The 14,605-nt window shown below is 38.4% G+C and overlaps 2 protein-coding genes across 16 annotated transcripts; one reads left to right on the top strand and one right to left on the bottom strand.

Moving 5' to 3' along the window:
• Nucleotides 1-746: 746 nt before the first annotated feature.
• On the bottom strand, nucleotides 747-14,306 carry zgc:162297 (uncharacterized protein LOC555865 homolog). Of its 14 annotated transcripts, none has more exons than XM_055060110.1 (6): nucleotides 14,201-14,233; nucleotides 13,883-13,933; nucleotides 13,340-13,490; nucleotides 12,946-13,073; nucleotides 4,020-4,221; nucleotides 747-1,679 (listed from the first exon to the last, which is right to left on the bottom strand). In XM_055060110.1, the coding sequence occupies exons 4-6, from the start codon at nucleotides 13,003-13,005 to the stop codon at nucleotides 1,414-1,416; spliced, it is 528 nt and encodes a 175-aa protein (XP_054916085.1). In that variant the 5' UTR covers nucleotides 13,006-13,073; nucleotides 13,340-13,490; nucleotides 13,883-13,933; nucleotides 14,201-14,233; the 3' UTR covers nucleotides 747-1,413. The 14 variants fall into 14 exon arrangements, with proteins under 14 accessions (XP_054916085.1, XP_054916086.1, XP_054916090.1 ...); XM_055060108.1 differs by lacking the exons at nucleotides 747-1,679; nucleotides 4,020-4,221 and adding exons at nucleotides 9,515-10,366; nucleotides 13,622-13,802 and having other exon boundaries at nucleotides 13,883-13,965; nucleotides 14,201-14,306; XM_055060109.1 differs by lacking the exons at nucleotides 747-1,679; nucleotides 4,020-4,221 and adding exons at nucleotides 9,515-10,366; nucleotides 13,622-13,802 and having other exon boundaries at nucleotides 14,201-14,303.
• On the top strand, nucleotides 5,714-9,182 carry si:ch211-260e23.9 (uncharacterized protein LOC555795 homolog). 2 transcript variants are annotated; one of them, XM_055060126.1, is made up of 5 exons: nucleotides 5,728-5,831; nucleotides 6,699-6,803; nucleotides 7,804-7,948; nucleotides 8,043-8,196; nucleotides 8,418-9,182. In XM_055060126.1, exons 3-5 carry the CDS (start codon nucleotides 7,825-7,827, stop codon nucleotides 8,644-8,646), a joined length of 507 nt encoding a protein of 168 aa, XP_054916101.1. In that variant the 5' UTR covers nucleotides 5,728-5,831; nucleotides 6,699-6,803; nucleotides 7,804-7,824; the 3' UTR covers nucleotides 8,647-9,182. The 2 variants fall into 2 exon arrangements, with proteins under 2 accessions (XP_054916100.1, XP_054916101.1); XM_055060125.1 differs by lacking the exon at nucleotides 6,699-6,803 and having other exon boundaries at nucleotides 5,714-5,831.
• Nucleotides 14,307-14,605: the final 299 nt, after the last annotated feature.

The raw sequence follows: 14,605 nt of genomic DNA, 5'->3' as shown, positions 1-14,605 counted from the left end.
GGCTTGCTGAACTTTTACACAGTTACGACAAATGTGAACTTGGATCATAGATTCCAGGACATTAGCTTTTTCATTAATATCATCTGACTGAACACTTCTTTTGTTTTTTGGCTGTGCGTGTCTTTCAGAGCTTTGAGCTCAGAATTCCTCTGATGTTGATTAAATATCAGAGAAATGAATTTCTCTGTTAATGCCTGATGACTGGGATAAAATCAATCAAATCAAATTAGTTTGGTGGAATAAAACCTACAACTGAATAATTTTCAGTTTGAAGTAAAAAAAAAAAACAACTAATCGTTTCCATATTGATGTCAGCAGAAGTTCAGATGAGTACAGGGAGGCAGTTTTTTTTTTTTTTAACTTTCAGGCTTGCAAACATTTGCAAGCCAAAATGCCTACAGAACAATGACAAACTACATGATTATTAAATTTCGTAAGAGTGCCGTTTTACTTTGAGCTTTATGTTGTGCTTTTTTAATAGAATTTTGTGATCATCTTTTGTGCCTGACGAAAAAAGGGCTGTTTCTAGAAAAAAAAAGTCAGGATTTGCTGTTATGTTTAAATGTCATTGCATTATGTGAATCTGAAGTTTTTACCAAATAAAGTTTTGAAAACAAATTCAATGCATAGCTTGTGTTTTACTGCCTTCTAGTGGATGAAGACTGATCTGTCCAAAGGAAAGAAATGATTTATGCCAACTAAGAAGACAAGAGAAAATTAAACAGCATCAAATTTTCAAACATGCATCAGTTTTGAAAAAACAAGTTTTATTTTGTTTCAGTAAAAATGGCACATCAAAATTTATTTCTACACTTCTCCACAATCAATAGAAAAATCAAGCATGATGTATTTTCTATTTCATTATTTATTTCCGATGCCTCCCAGGTCTTTGAGGTTGGAAGGCCTCTTTATCGTCACCCTAACCTTCATGCTCAGGACTGTCTGGGCCGATCCATTACATTAACATGACTTCCAACCAGAAGGCACAGCTTGTGGTTTGAAGAATTTCAGCCTGACCTGCATGTACATTTTGTTTAGATAAAAAGCTTGATCATCTTTACTTTTTAACTTTGGAGTGAATGCTGTGAATTCCTGCTTTGTTCTTCAGTTATCAGCCTGAGCTACTGATGATCACTTCACTGATTTGTTCATTAATTTTTTTTTAAATGGAGGTGGCCTTTAACTAAAATAATCAAAACTTATTGACACTTCAAATAAACAAAAGGCAGCATAGTTGGAAATAGGGAAAGTGTGAAATTAAATCAACAAGATGTAAAGGAATGAAGTTCACACAGAAAACATGACTTTGGTTTCCTACAGTACTAAGACTGAAGCAGCCATTGTTCCTGGTGTCTCCCTGATAACAACAGCATTTACCACCAGGAATGCCTGATGTCCGTGTTGAGCCGCAGCTCAGTCCCCATACCGCACCTCTGCTCTGAGTTCCTTTGAGACGTAATTGAGCAGGGCGGCGATGACCTGCTGCTTCAGCGTGGAGTTGCCCATCACCAGGGCGATGAGCTGGGCCGCATCCGTCCAGTTCAGGCTGCCCAGAACGCCGTCGATGTCCTGGTAGAGTTGCTCCCTCTGTTTGGGCGGCAGCTCCATCAGGATCTGAGGCAGAGGCCTGAATTGACCGCTGGTTAGCCAGCTGCCCAGCAGACCCCCCACCGCCCCGCCTCACAAACACACAGAGGGTTGGTTACACTGTTAGTAACACTAATATGCAAACAAGCACTAAAGTTTTTCATTCTTCAAAATAGGTATATAAAAATTCAATTTTAGCTTTGGTACCCTTTGTATAATCACGTGACGTCTTTCTTTGTGCTGTTAAGGAAATAAATAAGTCTTACCTCAGATGAAACACTGAGTCAATCAAGAATTAATCAAAATGCATTTTGATTATTATTTTATTAAGAAATTAAGTAAAGAATATGAGTCATGACTCCCTTGGCTAGTCCACGGAAGTGAAGAAAAGATTAAAGTACATCACTTTTAATATATACCAGCCCTCTTACAAAGACGGGAGGAAAAGAGAGGATCCCACCAGTTTCCGTTTACTGAACTCTGGTATTTGCACCTCAAGGCTGTGACCTTGAATGGTTCATGTTGAACAGAAGCCATGTAAAATGTTTTTGTTTCTATTCAGATATGCAGTTTTGGTTCTGCAGACGTTCACGTTCCTTTGACCTGTTTCTGACAAGTTAGAGACACAATTTGTTTACATTTTCATATAAACTGTTTCCTGTCATTTTTGACAAAGAAGGATTCTTTGTTTGCATTTTTCCAGGTACATTTTCCTCTCATTTTCTTTTCAACTACAAAAGCTTGATTTCTAGAGGTTCTTTGTTTGAAATGCACATATGTGATCAATAAAATATGTATATGCAATACACTGTACTGTATTTTAAGGTTTCTCAACATTCTGTTTTGTAATTTTATTAATACATTGCAGTGTCGTGTACATGCAGTGTGGGTTAACTTCAGTACATCTACAGGTATAGCTTAGCATGTAAATAATAAGCTACAATATGCTAAGTGAACTTCCAGCTATGCTTATAGTATTATAACAATTAAACTATTAAAATTGAAAGAAATACCTCTGATAAAAGTAGGAGACTTTTGACCAGGCTAATAGTTGTTTGGTTATTTATTGTTAATGCTTCAGTTTAATCTTTTTTAACTGAATGAAAATGAAAGTGAAATGTGCCCAACAGTCTCTCCAATATGAAGTCCTTCTTTGTCAAAAATGATAGAGGGGACAGTTTGTATTTGCTTAAAAAATATAAACAAATTGTGTCTCCAACAGAGAACTGAGGTCCTTTCACATTAGGAAAAGGTCAAAGGTAAGTGCACATGCTCAGAAGTAAATATAAAAATCTCTATAGAAACTAAATTGCTTTTACGACTTCTGCTCTATTTTTAAGTGTAAAATATAGGTGATAAAAATATTAACTTTAAGTACACAGTCACATGTTTAGCATAAAATAAACATACTCTGCACACTGTATAAACAACTTTTTGCTATGGGATCACTCGCAGCAGTCAAGTAATTTTATCACACTTCTAAGAAGGCCACAAACTTTTAATTTTTAAAGTTTACATATTCTAAGGATTTAATTAGTTTGTTATCACTGTTGTGTTTTAATGGCAAATTGATGCAGTGTGTTGTTGCTACCACCAGGCGGCAATGTTCAGCGTTACCACATTATTTATGACCCTTCAACGCAGGGGTCAGGAACGTATGGCTCGTGAGCCAGGTTTGGCTCTTTTGATGATTGCATCTGGCTCGCAGATAAAACATAAAATATTTAATTTGGATGAATTAAAACTTATTTTAATCCATCCAAATTAAAACAACCAGACTACAGAACCAAGTACCAACCAGACTACAAAGCCATCAGCAAATTCATGCAGCACTTGAAGTTGCATTAATGGTGAGTATTATAAACAACATTATTTAAAATAATAAATTCTGAGGCTCATTATACTCACATTTAGTTGAGTTCAGTCTTAAAATATATAAGACTGAGCCATATAATATATATAAAATATATTATATGGCTCTCACAGAAATAAATTTCCAAATATTTTGCTTTCATGGCTCTCTGAGTTGAAAAGGTTCCTGACCCCTGCTTCAACGTGTCAACAGAGCAAAACATTTACCTGCTTCAACTTCTTTTTAAAAAAAAATTATTTCTACGATAAGAGAAAGTTCATAGTGACACTACTTCAGCAAGGGTGTCTAGCAGTAAGGGAGGATACAATGGCAATTCACAGAGTGGGGTACAAACTACAAAGAAATAAGTATCATATTTTTAGACTTGTTGTGGCCTGTCCATTTTGTGTCTGAATCAGATAAGCCTCATCATGCCTTTTAGGTAAAATCCAATTTTCCATTTTTTCTAGAGTCTCGCAGAAATCTGCGAGACTCTTCAAGGCAGGCAAATCATTCCAGCACTACTTCCTAATTTTTTTAAAAATGACTCCTGCTTTGTTTTCTCTGTTCTGGTTCTTACCGACAGCAATCCCCGCGGGTCCACCGAGCAGCCCGCCCACGAACGCCGTCCCCCCCGCCACCACTGCTCCTTTGGCGGAGCTTTTCACCGCCACTTTGATCTGGTCATGAGCTGAGATTTCACAGCACAGGCGCATGACGTCATCCATACGAGGCGCCATCCCTGCGCTGAAGCACAGCGGAGGTAGGACAGTGGTCAGAGCCTGAACCGAGGCAGAAAAAACATGAAAACCATGAACATCATTGACTTTACTTCCGTCATAAAAATAAACACAGAAGGAGCAGGTGAAAAAGAGGGATTTAGAGGTGTGTCAAAGATTTCCGAGCAACGAGCTGAAAAAACTTTTGGTTTCATTTTTAGCAAAAACATGACACTCTTGACTTTAAATATAATAATAATAATAATAATAATAATAACAGACACAGTAACGTGTATTTAAAATTTAAAAAAGCATAAATAAACGTATAGAATGACGCTTCATCTTTTGACATTTTTATTTTATGCCGGTATGGATGAACTGTGTAAACATGTTTTTTCAGTTTACACCTACATTAGAGTTTTATTGTGTTCCGGACTGAAACTGAGCCCGAGCCGCTCTAAACTAAAGAGACCAACCGGCTGAAGAGGCTGCTGCTCTTCTGCTCTGCTTCTGCTCTGCTGCTGGTTTCTTACCTTTAGCTTAGCCCAACAGCGAGCACTTCTGTCTCCGGTGACACAAACACACGAGCTGCTGAGGGCTACTCTCTATAACTCCGAATGTTTGGTTGCTCTTTCGATCTCCTGATTGGTCTATCACTTCCTGTACGTCACACTGGGTGCGCACCATTTGTAACCCGACAAGTGAATTTATGTCCACGGTTTAAATTGAGACGTACCCTTCACTTTGAATTGTCTTTGCTATACAAATAAAGTTGCTTTGCCTTTAGTTCCTGCTGAAATGTGACTGAAAGAAACAGCAACAGGTCAATTTATCTGAATTTGCAATCTCATTTAATATCTTATTGTATCTTCTTCGTTTCTACAAACAAACAACTGAGTAAACATAAACAATTTCTGACAGATTATTTTCAGTTGTTGGTTGTCAAAATGAGTTTTTATGAATTATTGATTTCACATGGAAACTCGAATCAAACTTATAAATTGTCAACTGGAACAAATGCACGAAAACGATTCGTTGGCGCGAAATTGCTAAAAATTCAACTAAGTAGCCTACTCACAAATTGTGTTCCATTTTCAGGGAGATTGTTTTTGTTTCTACCTCGGTTCTATATACAAGACGAAATATTTATTTTACAAATACTTTCATAAATAACATAGATAAAGGAGCCCAACAGCAGCAACAACAACTATTCGTTATAGATGTAGTTATTGTCAAGCTAAATATTTTCTGACTTGCCAAAGAAAACATGGGTCGGCCCCATATCAGCGCGCCGCCGCCGGAAGTGTCCAACCTCCGCCAGTAATGCCCCCGCCATTTTTCCTTAATGATGCGAACCCTGTAATAACCAGCATCTGCCTTATTAAAAGATTTTCTTTCTTTTTTAGATAATCTTACATTTGTACGATGAACATTCTTCTGTTTTTCACCATATTGTTTGGAAACCCTTCACGCGTTCAAGTTGTATGAGGAACATGTTTGAGACAGCACAGTCGCTTCTCATTGGCTCAGACGCGGTGACGAGCAGCCCAAGAGCGACCGCCCCCTGCTCTCACCCCTCGCAGATAAACAATTTTTTTGATCTCAACAGACTCAGAAGAAAACAAGGCAGCGACATCTTCACCGTACTGGAGAAACATCAACTTTGTAAACAAGTAAGTGGGAAATATGACTCAGAGTTTGCGAATGAACATAATTTGATTTGCTTTACGGACGGACTGACTAATCGCTCACAGTGTGTATTGCAGCTCAGAGTTAGAGATCAGAGTGGGTGAGGGGCTGATGACTCTCAACTACAAAGTAGATGTTTCACCTTAACATCTGTTTCCGCCTGATAACTGATGTTTCTCGTCGTTCTTTCTTCTGTGTGTTTCTTTTTCCCCCATCACACTAACTGGTGCTGTCAGGCAGCGTACAGTAATGACCAGAGTGTTTTGGCAGCAAGGAAGTACAGGAAGTGATGTATTGCATTGGTTCATGTTTGCACATTTATTGATTTATAAAGTAAAACTACAGTTGATCTGGATCTCTTTGTATTGTCCTGTATATGAATGGTGTTTTGTAAATAAACGTGCCTTGACTTTCATGGCCTGGATGACGTGGACACCGCTCATATAAATATGTGCACATTGTGCAATAAGTTCGGGTGTTGGACGTCTTGTACCCACTTTGCGTCAGTTCTTGACCTCCAAGGGGAACCTTTCATACCAGATGTAATAACAGACAATTTAATGTGTGTTTCATTTTGCAATAAATAATAGTATGTCCTTCAGGTTGAATTTGAGGTTAAGAATGCGAAAATCTCTCAGATTTCATTAGAATCAAGTAGTCTGCACAAAAATGAGACAAAAAAATCAAACAGATAAAATGTAATATACATTTTCTGATCATTTTCTTGTAAATTATGTTAATTTACGAGAGATTTGAGCTTTAAAGCTGTGGTATGCAGCTTTTACAAAGAGCGTGATTATTTTACATATTTATTAGAACTGCCAAAATAAATCTCGGCCTTTCCCCTGCAGTCCTACTGCCATCTGCAGAGCTCAGTCAGAAACAACCAATCAGAGCCAGGAGGAGGATCTCTGTACTGTTCGTCTTTACGCTCTGCTTACTGGAGCAGTGTACAGGTGTGTGATTGACAACGCTACATTTGTAAACATTTTGTGTACGGTGAAGAATGGAGGTGGGAACAGATGAAGTGGTGCATGGATGTGTGAAGAGCCAAATGAACCTGTTGTGTGTAAACGATCTTGTTATGTTTTGAGGCACAAAGAGAAGTTTTCATGTTCTGACCCGATTGGTTCCAGCCACACACTGAGTTACCTAAACTTTGAAGTCATACTCTGATTGTGTAAATGTTTGCAGACATCCCATCTGGTCTGCTGCAAAACAACCATAATTAACAAGAAAATGTCAAATAAAGGTTGTCCAAATGGTTGGACAAGGTTAAGTTTGGTGTACAAGGCAAGAGTGTTTCTGTTTTGTTTGCTTGCAGCACATGCTATTATTTTTAGTTAGTTGTTTAATAATCCATGCTGTTGGAGGCCACTATTTATAGTGTTGACTTTATACTATTTCAGTCAGGATCTTGTGATTAATGTTTTAACGTTTTCTTTAAAGTGGTGTCAAAATCTGGACACATTGTTTTGGATTTTCAATTTAAGACTGACAAACATAAATATTACTTAAACTTTAACAGGATGCCATCATTTATTCAGCTCATTTTAATTGATTAGTGTGTAAAGAGTTCATCTGGCCCAGATAACCTACTGATGAACTGATTCTTCCATCCTTAGAAATAGAAGAGTGTGCAGATTATTTTTGCCTTCGCTCTAGTTGATAATTCCAACTTGGTCGGCACTCAGCTGATGAGCTTGTAAAAGGAATCTGTTCCCCAACTTTACACTGATGTAACCACCCAGCCAGCTGATAGACTGTAATAGGAGCAGCTGCTGTAAAGAGTGAGCTGTTGGTGTGTAGGAACAGCCTGTAGAGGGCGCTGCCTCTCACCAACAGTGACCTACATTCTGTTGAGTGTTTTTTATTTCTAACAAACTGCCTGTACGCAGACCTGAACCTGTAAGGTGTTTCTTCTCATGACTGCTCTTTCCGTTTTTTACGTTCCAGGCTGTAAACGAGACTTGGAGAATGATTGGGAAGATTCTTTCTCATTTGCTTGGGAATGCTGGAGAGGAGTCTGAAGCAGTAGGTGGCGCCAACGAGGAGCTCCTGGAGTTTGAAGAGGGGGAATGGGTCATTGTTAACGTCCCAGGTGAGAACCATGATTTACAACAATAACAACAAGTGTACGCTTCAGGTTGTCATGGTTCCTGGTGATAATGGAAGGTTGTTTTATCTGGAAACAGAGAGCGGACCCCTGCCAGTCCCTGATGCGGACCCTCTGGAGAACCTGCTGATAGAGCATCCCAGCATGTCTGTTTACCAGATAAGATGCAGGATGGAGGGAGCAGAGGAGGAGGATGAGCTAGTCTCAGATGACGATGAAGAGGAAACCTCTAGGTAACTTTATGTCACTTAGATAGGATGCTTTATCTCAGCCAATCAGTGCGTGCATACCAAATCTTTCACCAATGGCTGTTGATGGGTAATGGATGAATCAATCAGAGAACCTTAACCTTAAACGAAGTCTCATAAGTCAGCAGGTTTTAACAAAATGCAGGGAAAACATCAGAACAGTCCAAACTTCACTCATAATGCTCCAACATCATGTGTTTATTCAGGCCGCTGGCTGTGAGGCGGCACATCTCCTGGCACCTGGCAGCCTGGGGGAATCCCCAGCCATGTGGCCTCCAGCTGCTGGCCATGCAGAGAGCCAGGAGCCAGGCCCAGAGAAAGAAACTGAGTCGCAGCGCCCTCCACAGGCACAACATGACTAAGACACAGTTCTCACCAAAGAACAAAGGATATGGCAACATAAGGCGTCCTTCCCAGCGTCTTTACAACTTCTGACCTGCAGGAATCAACCTAGACAGGATGCATGAGAACTGGCCCTGACCTCCAATCATTACTCAGGTTCTCTGTCATTACTCCACCTTGATCCTCTCTGCATATGCTTCATAACTGCATAGGAAGACATTTAAAGTCCTCTGCCTCAAAGATGAAGCCATGAGAGTTTGCTGTCGGGAGCTGTGCACTGCTGCCATCATGTCTATTAACCAGTGACCTCAGCCTCAACACGTTACTTTTTCATAAAGTTTTACAAATGTCAATTGTCTTGATTATGACAATTGCATGAGAACCAGTGTGTGATGTGTGTGTTTGAAAAGTAATTTGTATAATTAACAATTGGAACTTGTGACAATGTTCCAAACATGAAAAGGTGAAATCTGTAGAAAGTTTGTTTAGAAATGAAACATTTAAGATTTATTATGCATTGCAGTGGCTTGTTCTTTTATAGTGTGTTGGTTTTCTAAGTGTATTGACCTGTACAGTATTCATGTAAAGAAAAACAACATAAAAATGAATAAATGTTTTTATACTTTTTACCTGATGGACTATTAACAACAGTACAATTGTTGTCTTACCAATCTGATTGTCTATGCATGTGACAGGAGCTTTGAAAAAACATGAAAACCTGTTTGTAGTTTTTCAACAGCCACTTGGACGCACATAAACATTTAGAAGAGGGGTCAGCGACCTCCACAGCCACAACAGCCACTTTTCCTTTGGTCTAGAATAACAACTTTTGTTTAGAGTCACAAAAGCTACATGAAACAACTTAGTTTATTTAGCTTTTATTATTAAATCATTTAATTTTCAAATTAATAAAAAGCACTTTCACTTTTGCTTTTAGGTTTTAAAATAAACACATCTTAATTTTAGTTATGAAACTTATTTACACAAAAGCAACAAATACAGTTTTCAATGGAATGTAACATTCCATTAAAAATATATTTTAATCAAAAATTATTTTGATAAAGCACATACTTAGGGCTGCACAATGTGCAGTTAGTAGCACTTCCTTGCAGCTGGGGGTCTTTGCATGTTCTTCTAGTGAATGTGTGGGTTCTCTCTGGGTACTCCGGCTTCCTCCCACAATCAATGTGACATGACTGTCACATTGTTACAATCAATGTGATATCACTGTCACATTGATTGATCTCTACATTCTCCGTCTTTCACCTGGTGACCTCTGGAGATAGGTCCCAGCACCACTCACCATCCCACTGCACAGTCAGACAGCAGGTTTAAAAAACATTCTCTACATTGTTACATGAAAACAGATAGCATCTTTAAAGACCTTTAAATTTTAAAACATTAATTATTTAGTATTTTTGGCCAAAGTTATTAAGTGCCACAGTGGATGATATAAAGAGCCACATGTGGCTCTGGAGCCGCAGGTTGCAGACCCTCATATGGAAGAAGGTGCTCTGGTTATATGGGACTAAAATAATAAAGCACAGGCCAGACAAACAGGAAGTAATCTGATCTGCCTTTATTGTCAGTCAGCAGCTTAGTGGTGGTGAGAACTAGCTCTGTTGCTTTCGTAAGTGATGGATTTTTGCCATGAATCTCTTGACTCTATCTGAATCAATTGCACTGGCCCAGTGGCCACCAAGTTTAAAATGAGATCCAATGATCATTCCACTGGCATCCAGAAAGTTTTCAACGTTGTCGTATGTCACTCCAGAACCGATGAGCACTGGGATTTTCACAGACTGGGAGACCTCTGGAAAGGCAAAACACAGCAGGAGAACTCTGCTTTGATTCATTCATAAATTACTGTGACCTCTGTCTAGTTCACATGGTTTTATAGATCTTCCCAGCTTTTATCTTATCAACTTCCAGCACAGATCAAAAAACATCCTGTCATACAGACAGTAGTGAAAAAGAGTGACAAAAATGTGTGCGGAGAAAAGATGGGACAAAATGACACCAGGAACTCTTCCTGCTATATTTAAGGTTCTCACATTTTGAAATGTGATGACTTAAATAGTCATCTACAAGAATAAAAGATTACATGAAAGAGTTCTTATTTTGTAAAATTTTGTATTTACTATCAATTTCCAACTTTTTATACAAAAAATGGAAAAATACAACAAAAAACAGCTAAAAATAACATTATTTGAAGAATAGTGGAAATAAACTAATTTTGCCTCAAGTTGAAGTTGCTCCTGTTTCTATAGAGATGAAGCAGAGGGAGAGGTGCCTTTATGAAATGTGAGATACTGAGGGCAGATCAGCCCAGGTGAACTTTGGACAGGGTGAAGGCTGAACTCCAAGCTGACACGACCGGCATCTTTCTGTCTGAGCCTGCTCAGTACACAGACAAATCGTGTGTGTGTGTGTTCGTGCGTGTGTGTGTGAGGAAAAGAGCAGCAAGTGTGAGTCCTGTTCTGTATTTCAGGACTCATGAGACCCTCAGCTATGTGACTGGTCAGCGTCTGGCTGAGTTCTGACAGTATGAGTTGGACATTGTGATAAAATTAGACCCGGTGGTGTTTCTGGGTGAGGACTCTCACACCACATTACACTCTAACAAGAATCTTTAAAATAGAAAAGTGGGATGAAAAACATTCCTTTCTTTGGGCACAAAACAAAAAAAAGCTAACAAAAAACCCTTACAAAAGGTACTCAGTACTGATGTTTAAATTGCTCAAAGCTGAAAACATACAGAGAATGTGTTTGAGATAAGACTCAAATATTAGATGTGACAATATACTGAAATTAGAGGCTGTGAAACCTATTATCATTATTACTGTCAATTTTACCAACAGGTCAATAAGTATTTCTAGTGTTCACAAAACATTCCCTTTTAAACCAAAAATCTACCAAATTTAGCCTGGACATCTTTAGACATGGTTTAGACTTATTTTCAAACTAAAAAGCTCTCAAAATACTGGAATGCTTACAACTGTTATTGGTCAAAGAAAAACACTTAAAGATCCTTTGAAAGTCGAGAATTATGTCTTGGAAGTAACATACAATGAAGTTAGGGATGGTTTTAGGCCTTTAATCAGCGATTTGTCAATCGGTCATCCAGATATAACATATCAGATATTACATATTACTGCTCTCAGTTTTTGTGGATGCACGTCAATGGAGGTCAGAATTTCATCTTCTTATTCATTCATGCATCTAAATTGAGGATTTCCACCAATTTCAGCAAACAAAAGCATCAACCAATAGCCTGTACTTTGATACACTCTTTAATTTTTATAAAAATCACTTGAGGGTTTATGCTTTAAAGCTTGAACGAGAATGATCTTATCATTCCTTTGTTTTCTGTTGGATTTAAACCATTTAAACCTCTAAAGTAAAATAATTTTTGTAGCACTAGTGGCTTCTACCCATTAATATCTGTATCTGCTGTGCCTCTCTTTAACTGAGCTACCTGGATCCCAAAAGTCAACTAACTTTTTATATAGCATTTAGAAACCCCCCAGAATTAGTTCAAATCATAATAACCAGGTGGGACATCAGTGCTGAGGAGAAAAGAGACAGATCGGTCCATTACTCACTCCTTACTGACTCTCTGCTGCACTACTGTTAGAGCCTGCTGTGAATGCTAAGGCTAAGCATGACAGATACACAGTTGTCATATGAGGTTGACTTGTTTTTCTACCAATAGTACATTGAGCAGCCCATAAATAAGTGTGACTGAAAACCCCATTGTTTATAAAAGTTACATAGCGCAGCTTTACCATGGCTATACTTCTCATATATATTTTTTTTATATCTATTGAAACCAATTTAGCCACAGGAAAGCAAAAATTATTGATGTCTCAAATCACATTAAAGGTTCATACCGCCACATTTCTAATGCAACTATAACACTCAAAATGTCGAAAACATGTAAGTGTCTTTCATCTTTCGAGCATAAAGCCTGAGTTAATGAGCATGTTCTTACCCAGGGGACTTGCAGAGTTTAGATTCTTGTATGCATATTAAATACTTTGACATGTTGTGTATCATAAATTAAAGCAAAGACAATGAATATGCATTGTTACTTTCAACCTCAAGTATTGTTCCCCATCTTGGTTAAATATCAGTTCTTCTTGCAACAGTGCTCTCTGCTGCTCACATCATCTAATTGCATCTGAAATGAGTTCCATTCTGATGTGTTTCTTTTTGTTAATCTAAATAATCAGTGAAATGACCTGTCCTTCATCACAAAGGCAGTGTAGAAACATACTGATTTCTTTAGTTCTAGGTTTCTTTTCAAGGCAGTGATTGAGTGTGAAACAATGCTGCTCCATACTGTCTTCATAGTGCAGAAGCTTCGAGCTAAACAAAGTGCACCAGTACCTGTGAGCTCACATGGGTCAGCCTGATCTCCGGTCGCTGCCCCAGTGATGATGACTCCATCTGAGAGGAAGAACTCGGCAGCTCGGGCCGTCTCCTTTATCGTCACATCAGCTGTCAGAGCATGAGAGCTGGAGACAAACAGGCAGCAGGCTGAGCAACAAACAGATTGACTCACTGATGACCCACAGAACTAGATAACTCATGAGATATTAGAATTATTAATTATTGTACTGTCACCTCCTCGAGCTGTTTTAATGTAGGTAAAGTATACACTGTATTTCATTAAAAATGACAAGTGGATATAACTTTACTGGCCATGCTTATGTATGTAATTGTTTCACATTTAGAAGCATTTGTGAGTTCAGGGATTTAACTGAACAGACAGTCACTTCACCTGTGTTTCTTCTTGATGTCGGTGAAGATCTGAACCCCATCTGCTCCAATCTGCTTGCGATATCTCAAAAGGTCACCAGCACAGGCATTCAGAAGACCCTCGTCCGCCACATGAGAAAAGACAAAACCCTCTGCTCTGATGAAATCCAGACCTGAAAAACATACACACATCAAAGCGGTGGAAGAGTTGATTTGAACATAAAAAAATGCCGTTCTGAACTCAAGAGTAAAAACACCCAGTATGATCTGGAAAATTTTCTGATTAGCTGATGAAAAGCTGAACCTGAAGCCAAAGCTACAGCTAACGCTTGCTGGTTAGCAGAAGATAGGATCTGGACTCCAAGGGGCAGAGTGGGGCAGACATGTCTGACAGCAGAGCAGACCGCAGTCATACAGGCGCACACTTCAGGGCCCACGTTGAATGAGTAGGGGACATCATGCATGTTTTCAATGATCAAACCATCCTGGATGAGATATTTATGAGTTCCTCTCTTATTTAAAAGGGAAGATTTCAGCTATGCTAATTTGATGTGTAGAAACTTACAATGCCTGCTTCAAGGTAGACCTCTGCCTCACAGCATGCTTCTTTGACAATCTGCAACATATTTAAACAACCCAGAGGAGTACCTGGAATAAGGAACAAGCACCAGTTTGAAAAGAATTGCTATATTACTAATCCCTGCAGCACAATATAAAATGTTATTATTGCAAAATACTATGCAATGTCAATTTGTGGGGAGTTTAAGAGTAAATGTGTAAAATCTTTCCAGAGTCATTCAGCAACAGGAGCTCCTGCACCAGGAACAATAAAAAATTAACAGAAAAACATTAGAGAACAAAGATTATAAAAATGTTAAGCTACCTGGCAAGGCTTTAACATGAATCATACCAATGACGACAGATTTTAAGGATCCAAAAAGGCTCTGAAACTTCATTTTGTTGTTTGTGTGGAACCACAAGGCTGCAGAGACCTTTCACTTCAATTCAGTGAATGAGGGACATGTGACTGAGCAAGGTTCAAAGACAAAAATCAATGGAAGGCTGAAAAAAAGTTATTAAATGCATTTGTTCAAAGAGCCTCCAACCTGTAATGAGATGGTGGGATATAACGCAGTAACACTTCCACAAGGTCTGCAGAATGGAAACCATGAAACAAGAAAATAACTCTGGAATATTGTGTTTATTATTTAATTATATATTTATTTAAAGTTGTAATCAAAGAATTTTACATTTATTTGTGTAATAATGTATTTAGATGTATGTTTCA

This window comes from Poeciliopsis prolifica, unplaced genomic scaffold, assembly GCF_027474105.1.
Source record: "Poeciliopsis prolifica strain line A6 unplaced genomic scaffold, Auburn_PproV2 SCAFFOLD057, whole genome shotgun sequence".
NCBI classification, from domain to species: Eukaryota; Metazoa; Chordata; class Actinopteri; order Cyprinodontiformes; family Poeciliidae; genus Poeciliopsis; species Poeciliopsis prolifica.
Note: the sequence above shows the minus strand (reverse complement) of the source record. Positions and strands in the feature narration are given on the sequence as shown.

Bases quoted from the DNA above. Each gene is read 5' to 3' on its own strand.
- zgc:162297 (XM_055060108.1), bottom strand. From the start codon at position 14,273: ATGAAGTTTCAGAGCCTTTTTGGATCCTTAAAATCTGTCGTCATTGGT. The intron at 13,491-13,621 runs GTTCAGCTTTTC...TATGTTTTTCAG, and splicing joins AGCTGTAGCTTTGGCTTCAG to GTCTGGATTTCATCAGAGCA. The intron at 13,074-13,339 runs GTGAAGTGACTG...GTTTGTCTCCAG, and splicing joins GACATCAAGAAGAAACACAG to CTCTCATGCTCTGACAGCTG.
- si:ch211-260e23.9 (XM_055060125.1), top strand. From the start codon at position 7,825: ATGATTGGGAAGATTCTTTCTCATTTGCTTGGGAATGCTGGAGAGGAG. The intron at 7,949-8,042 runs GTGAGAACCATG...ATCTGGAAACAG, and splicing joins GGTCATTGTTAACGTCCCAG to AGAGCGGACCCCTGCCAGTC. The intron at 8,197-8,417 runs GTAACTTTATGT...GTGTTTATTCAG, and splicing joins GATGAAGAGGAAACCTCTAG to GCCGCTGGCTGTGAGGCGGC.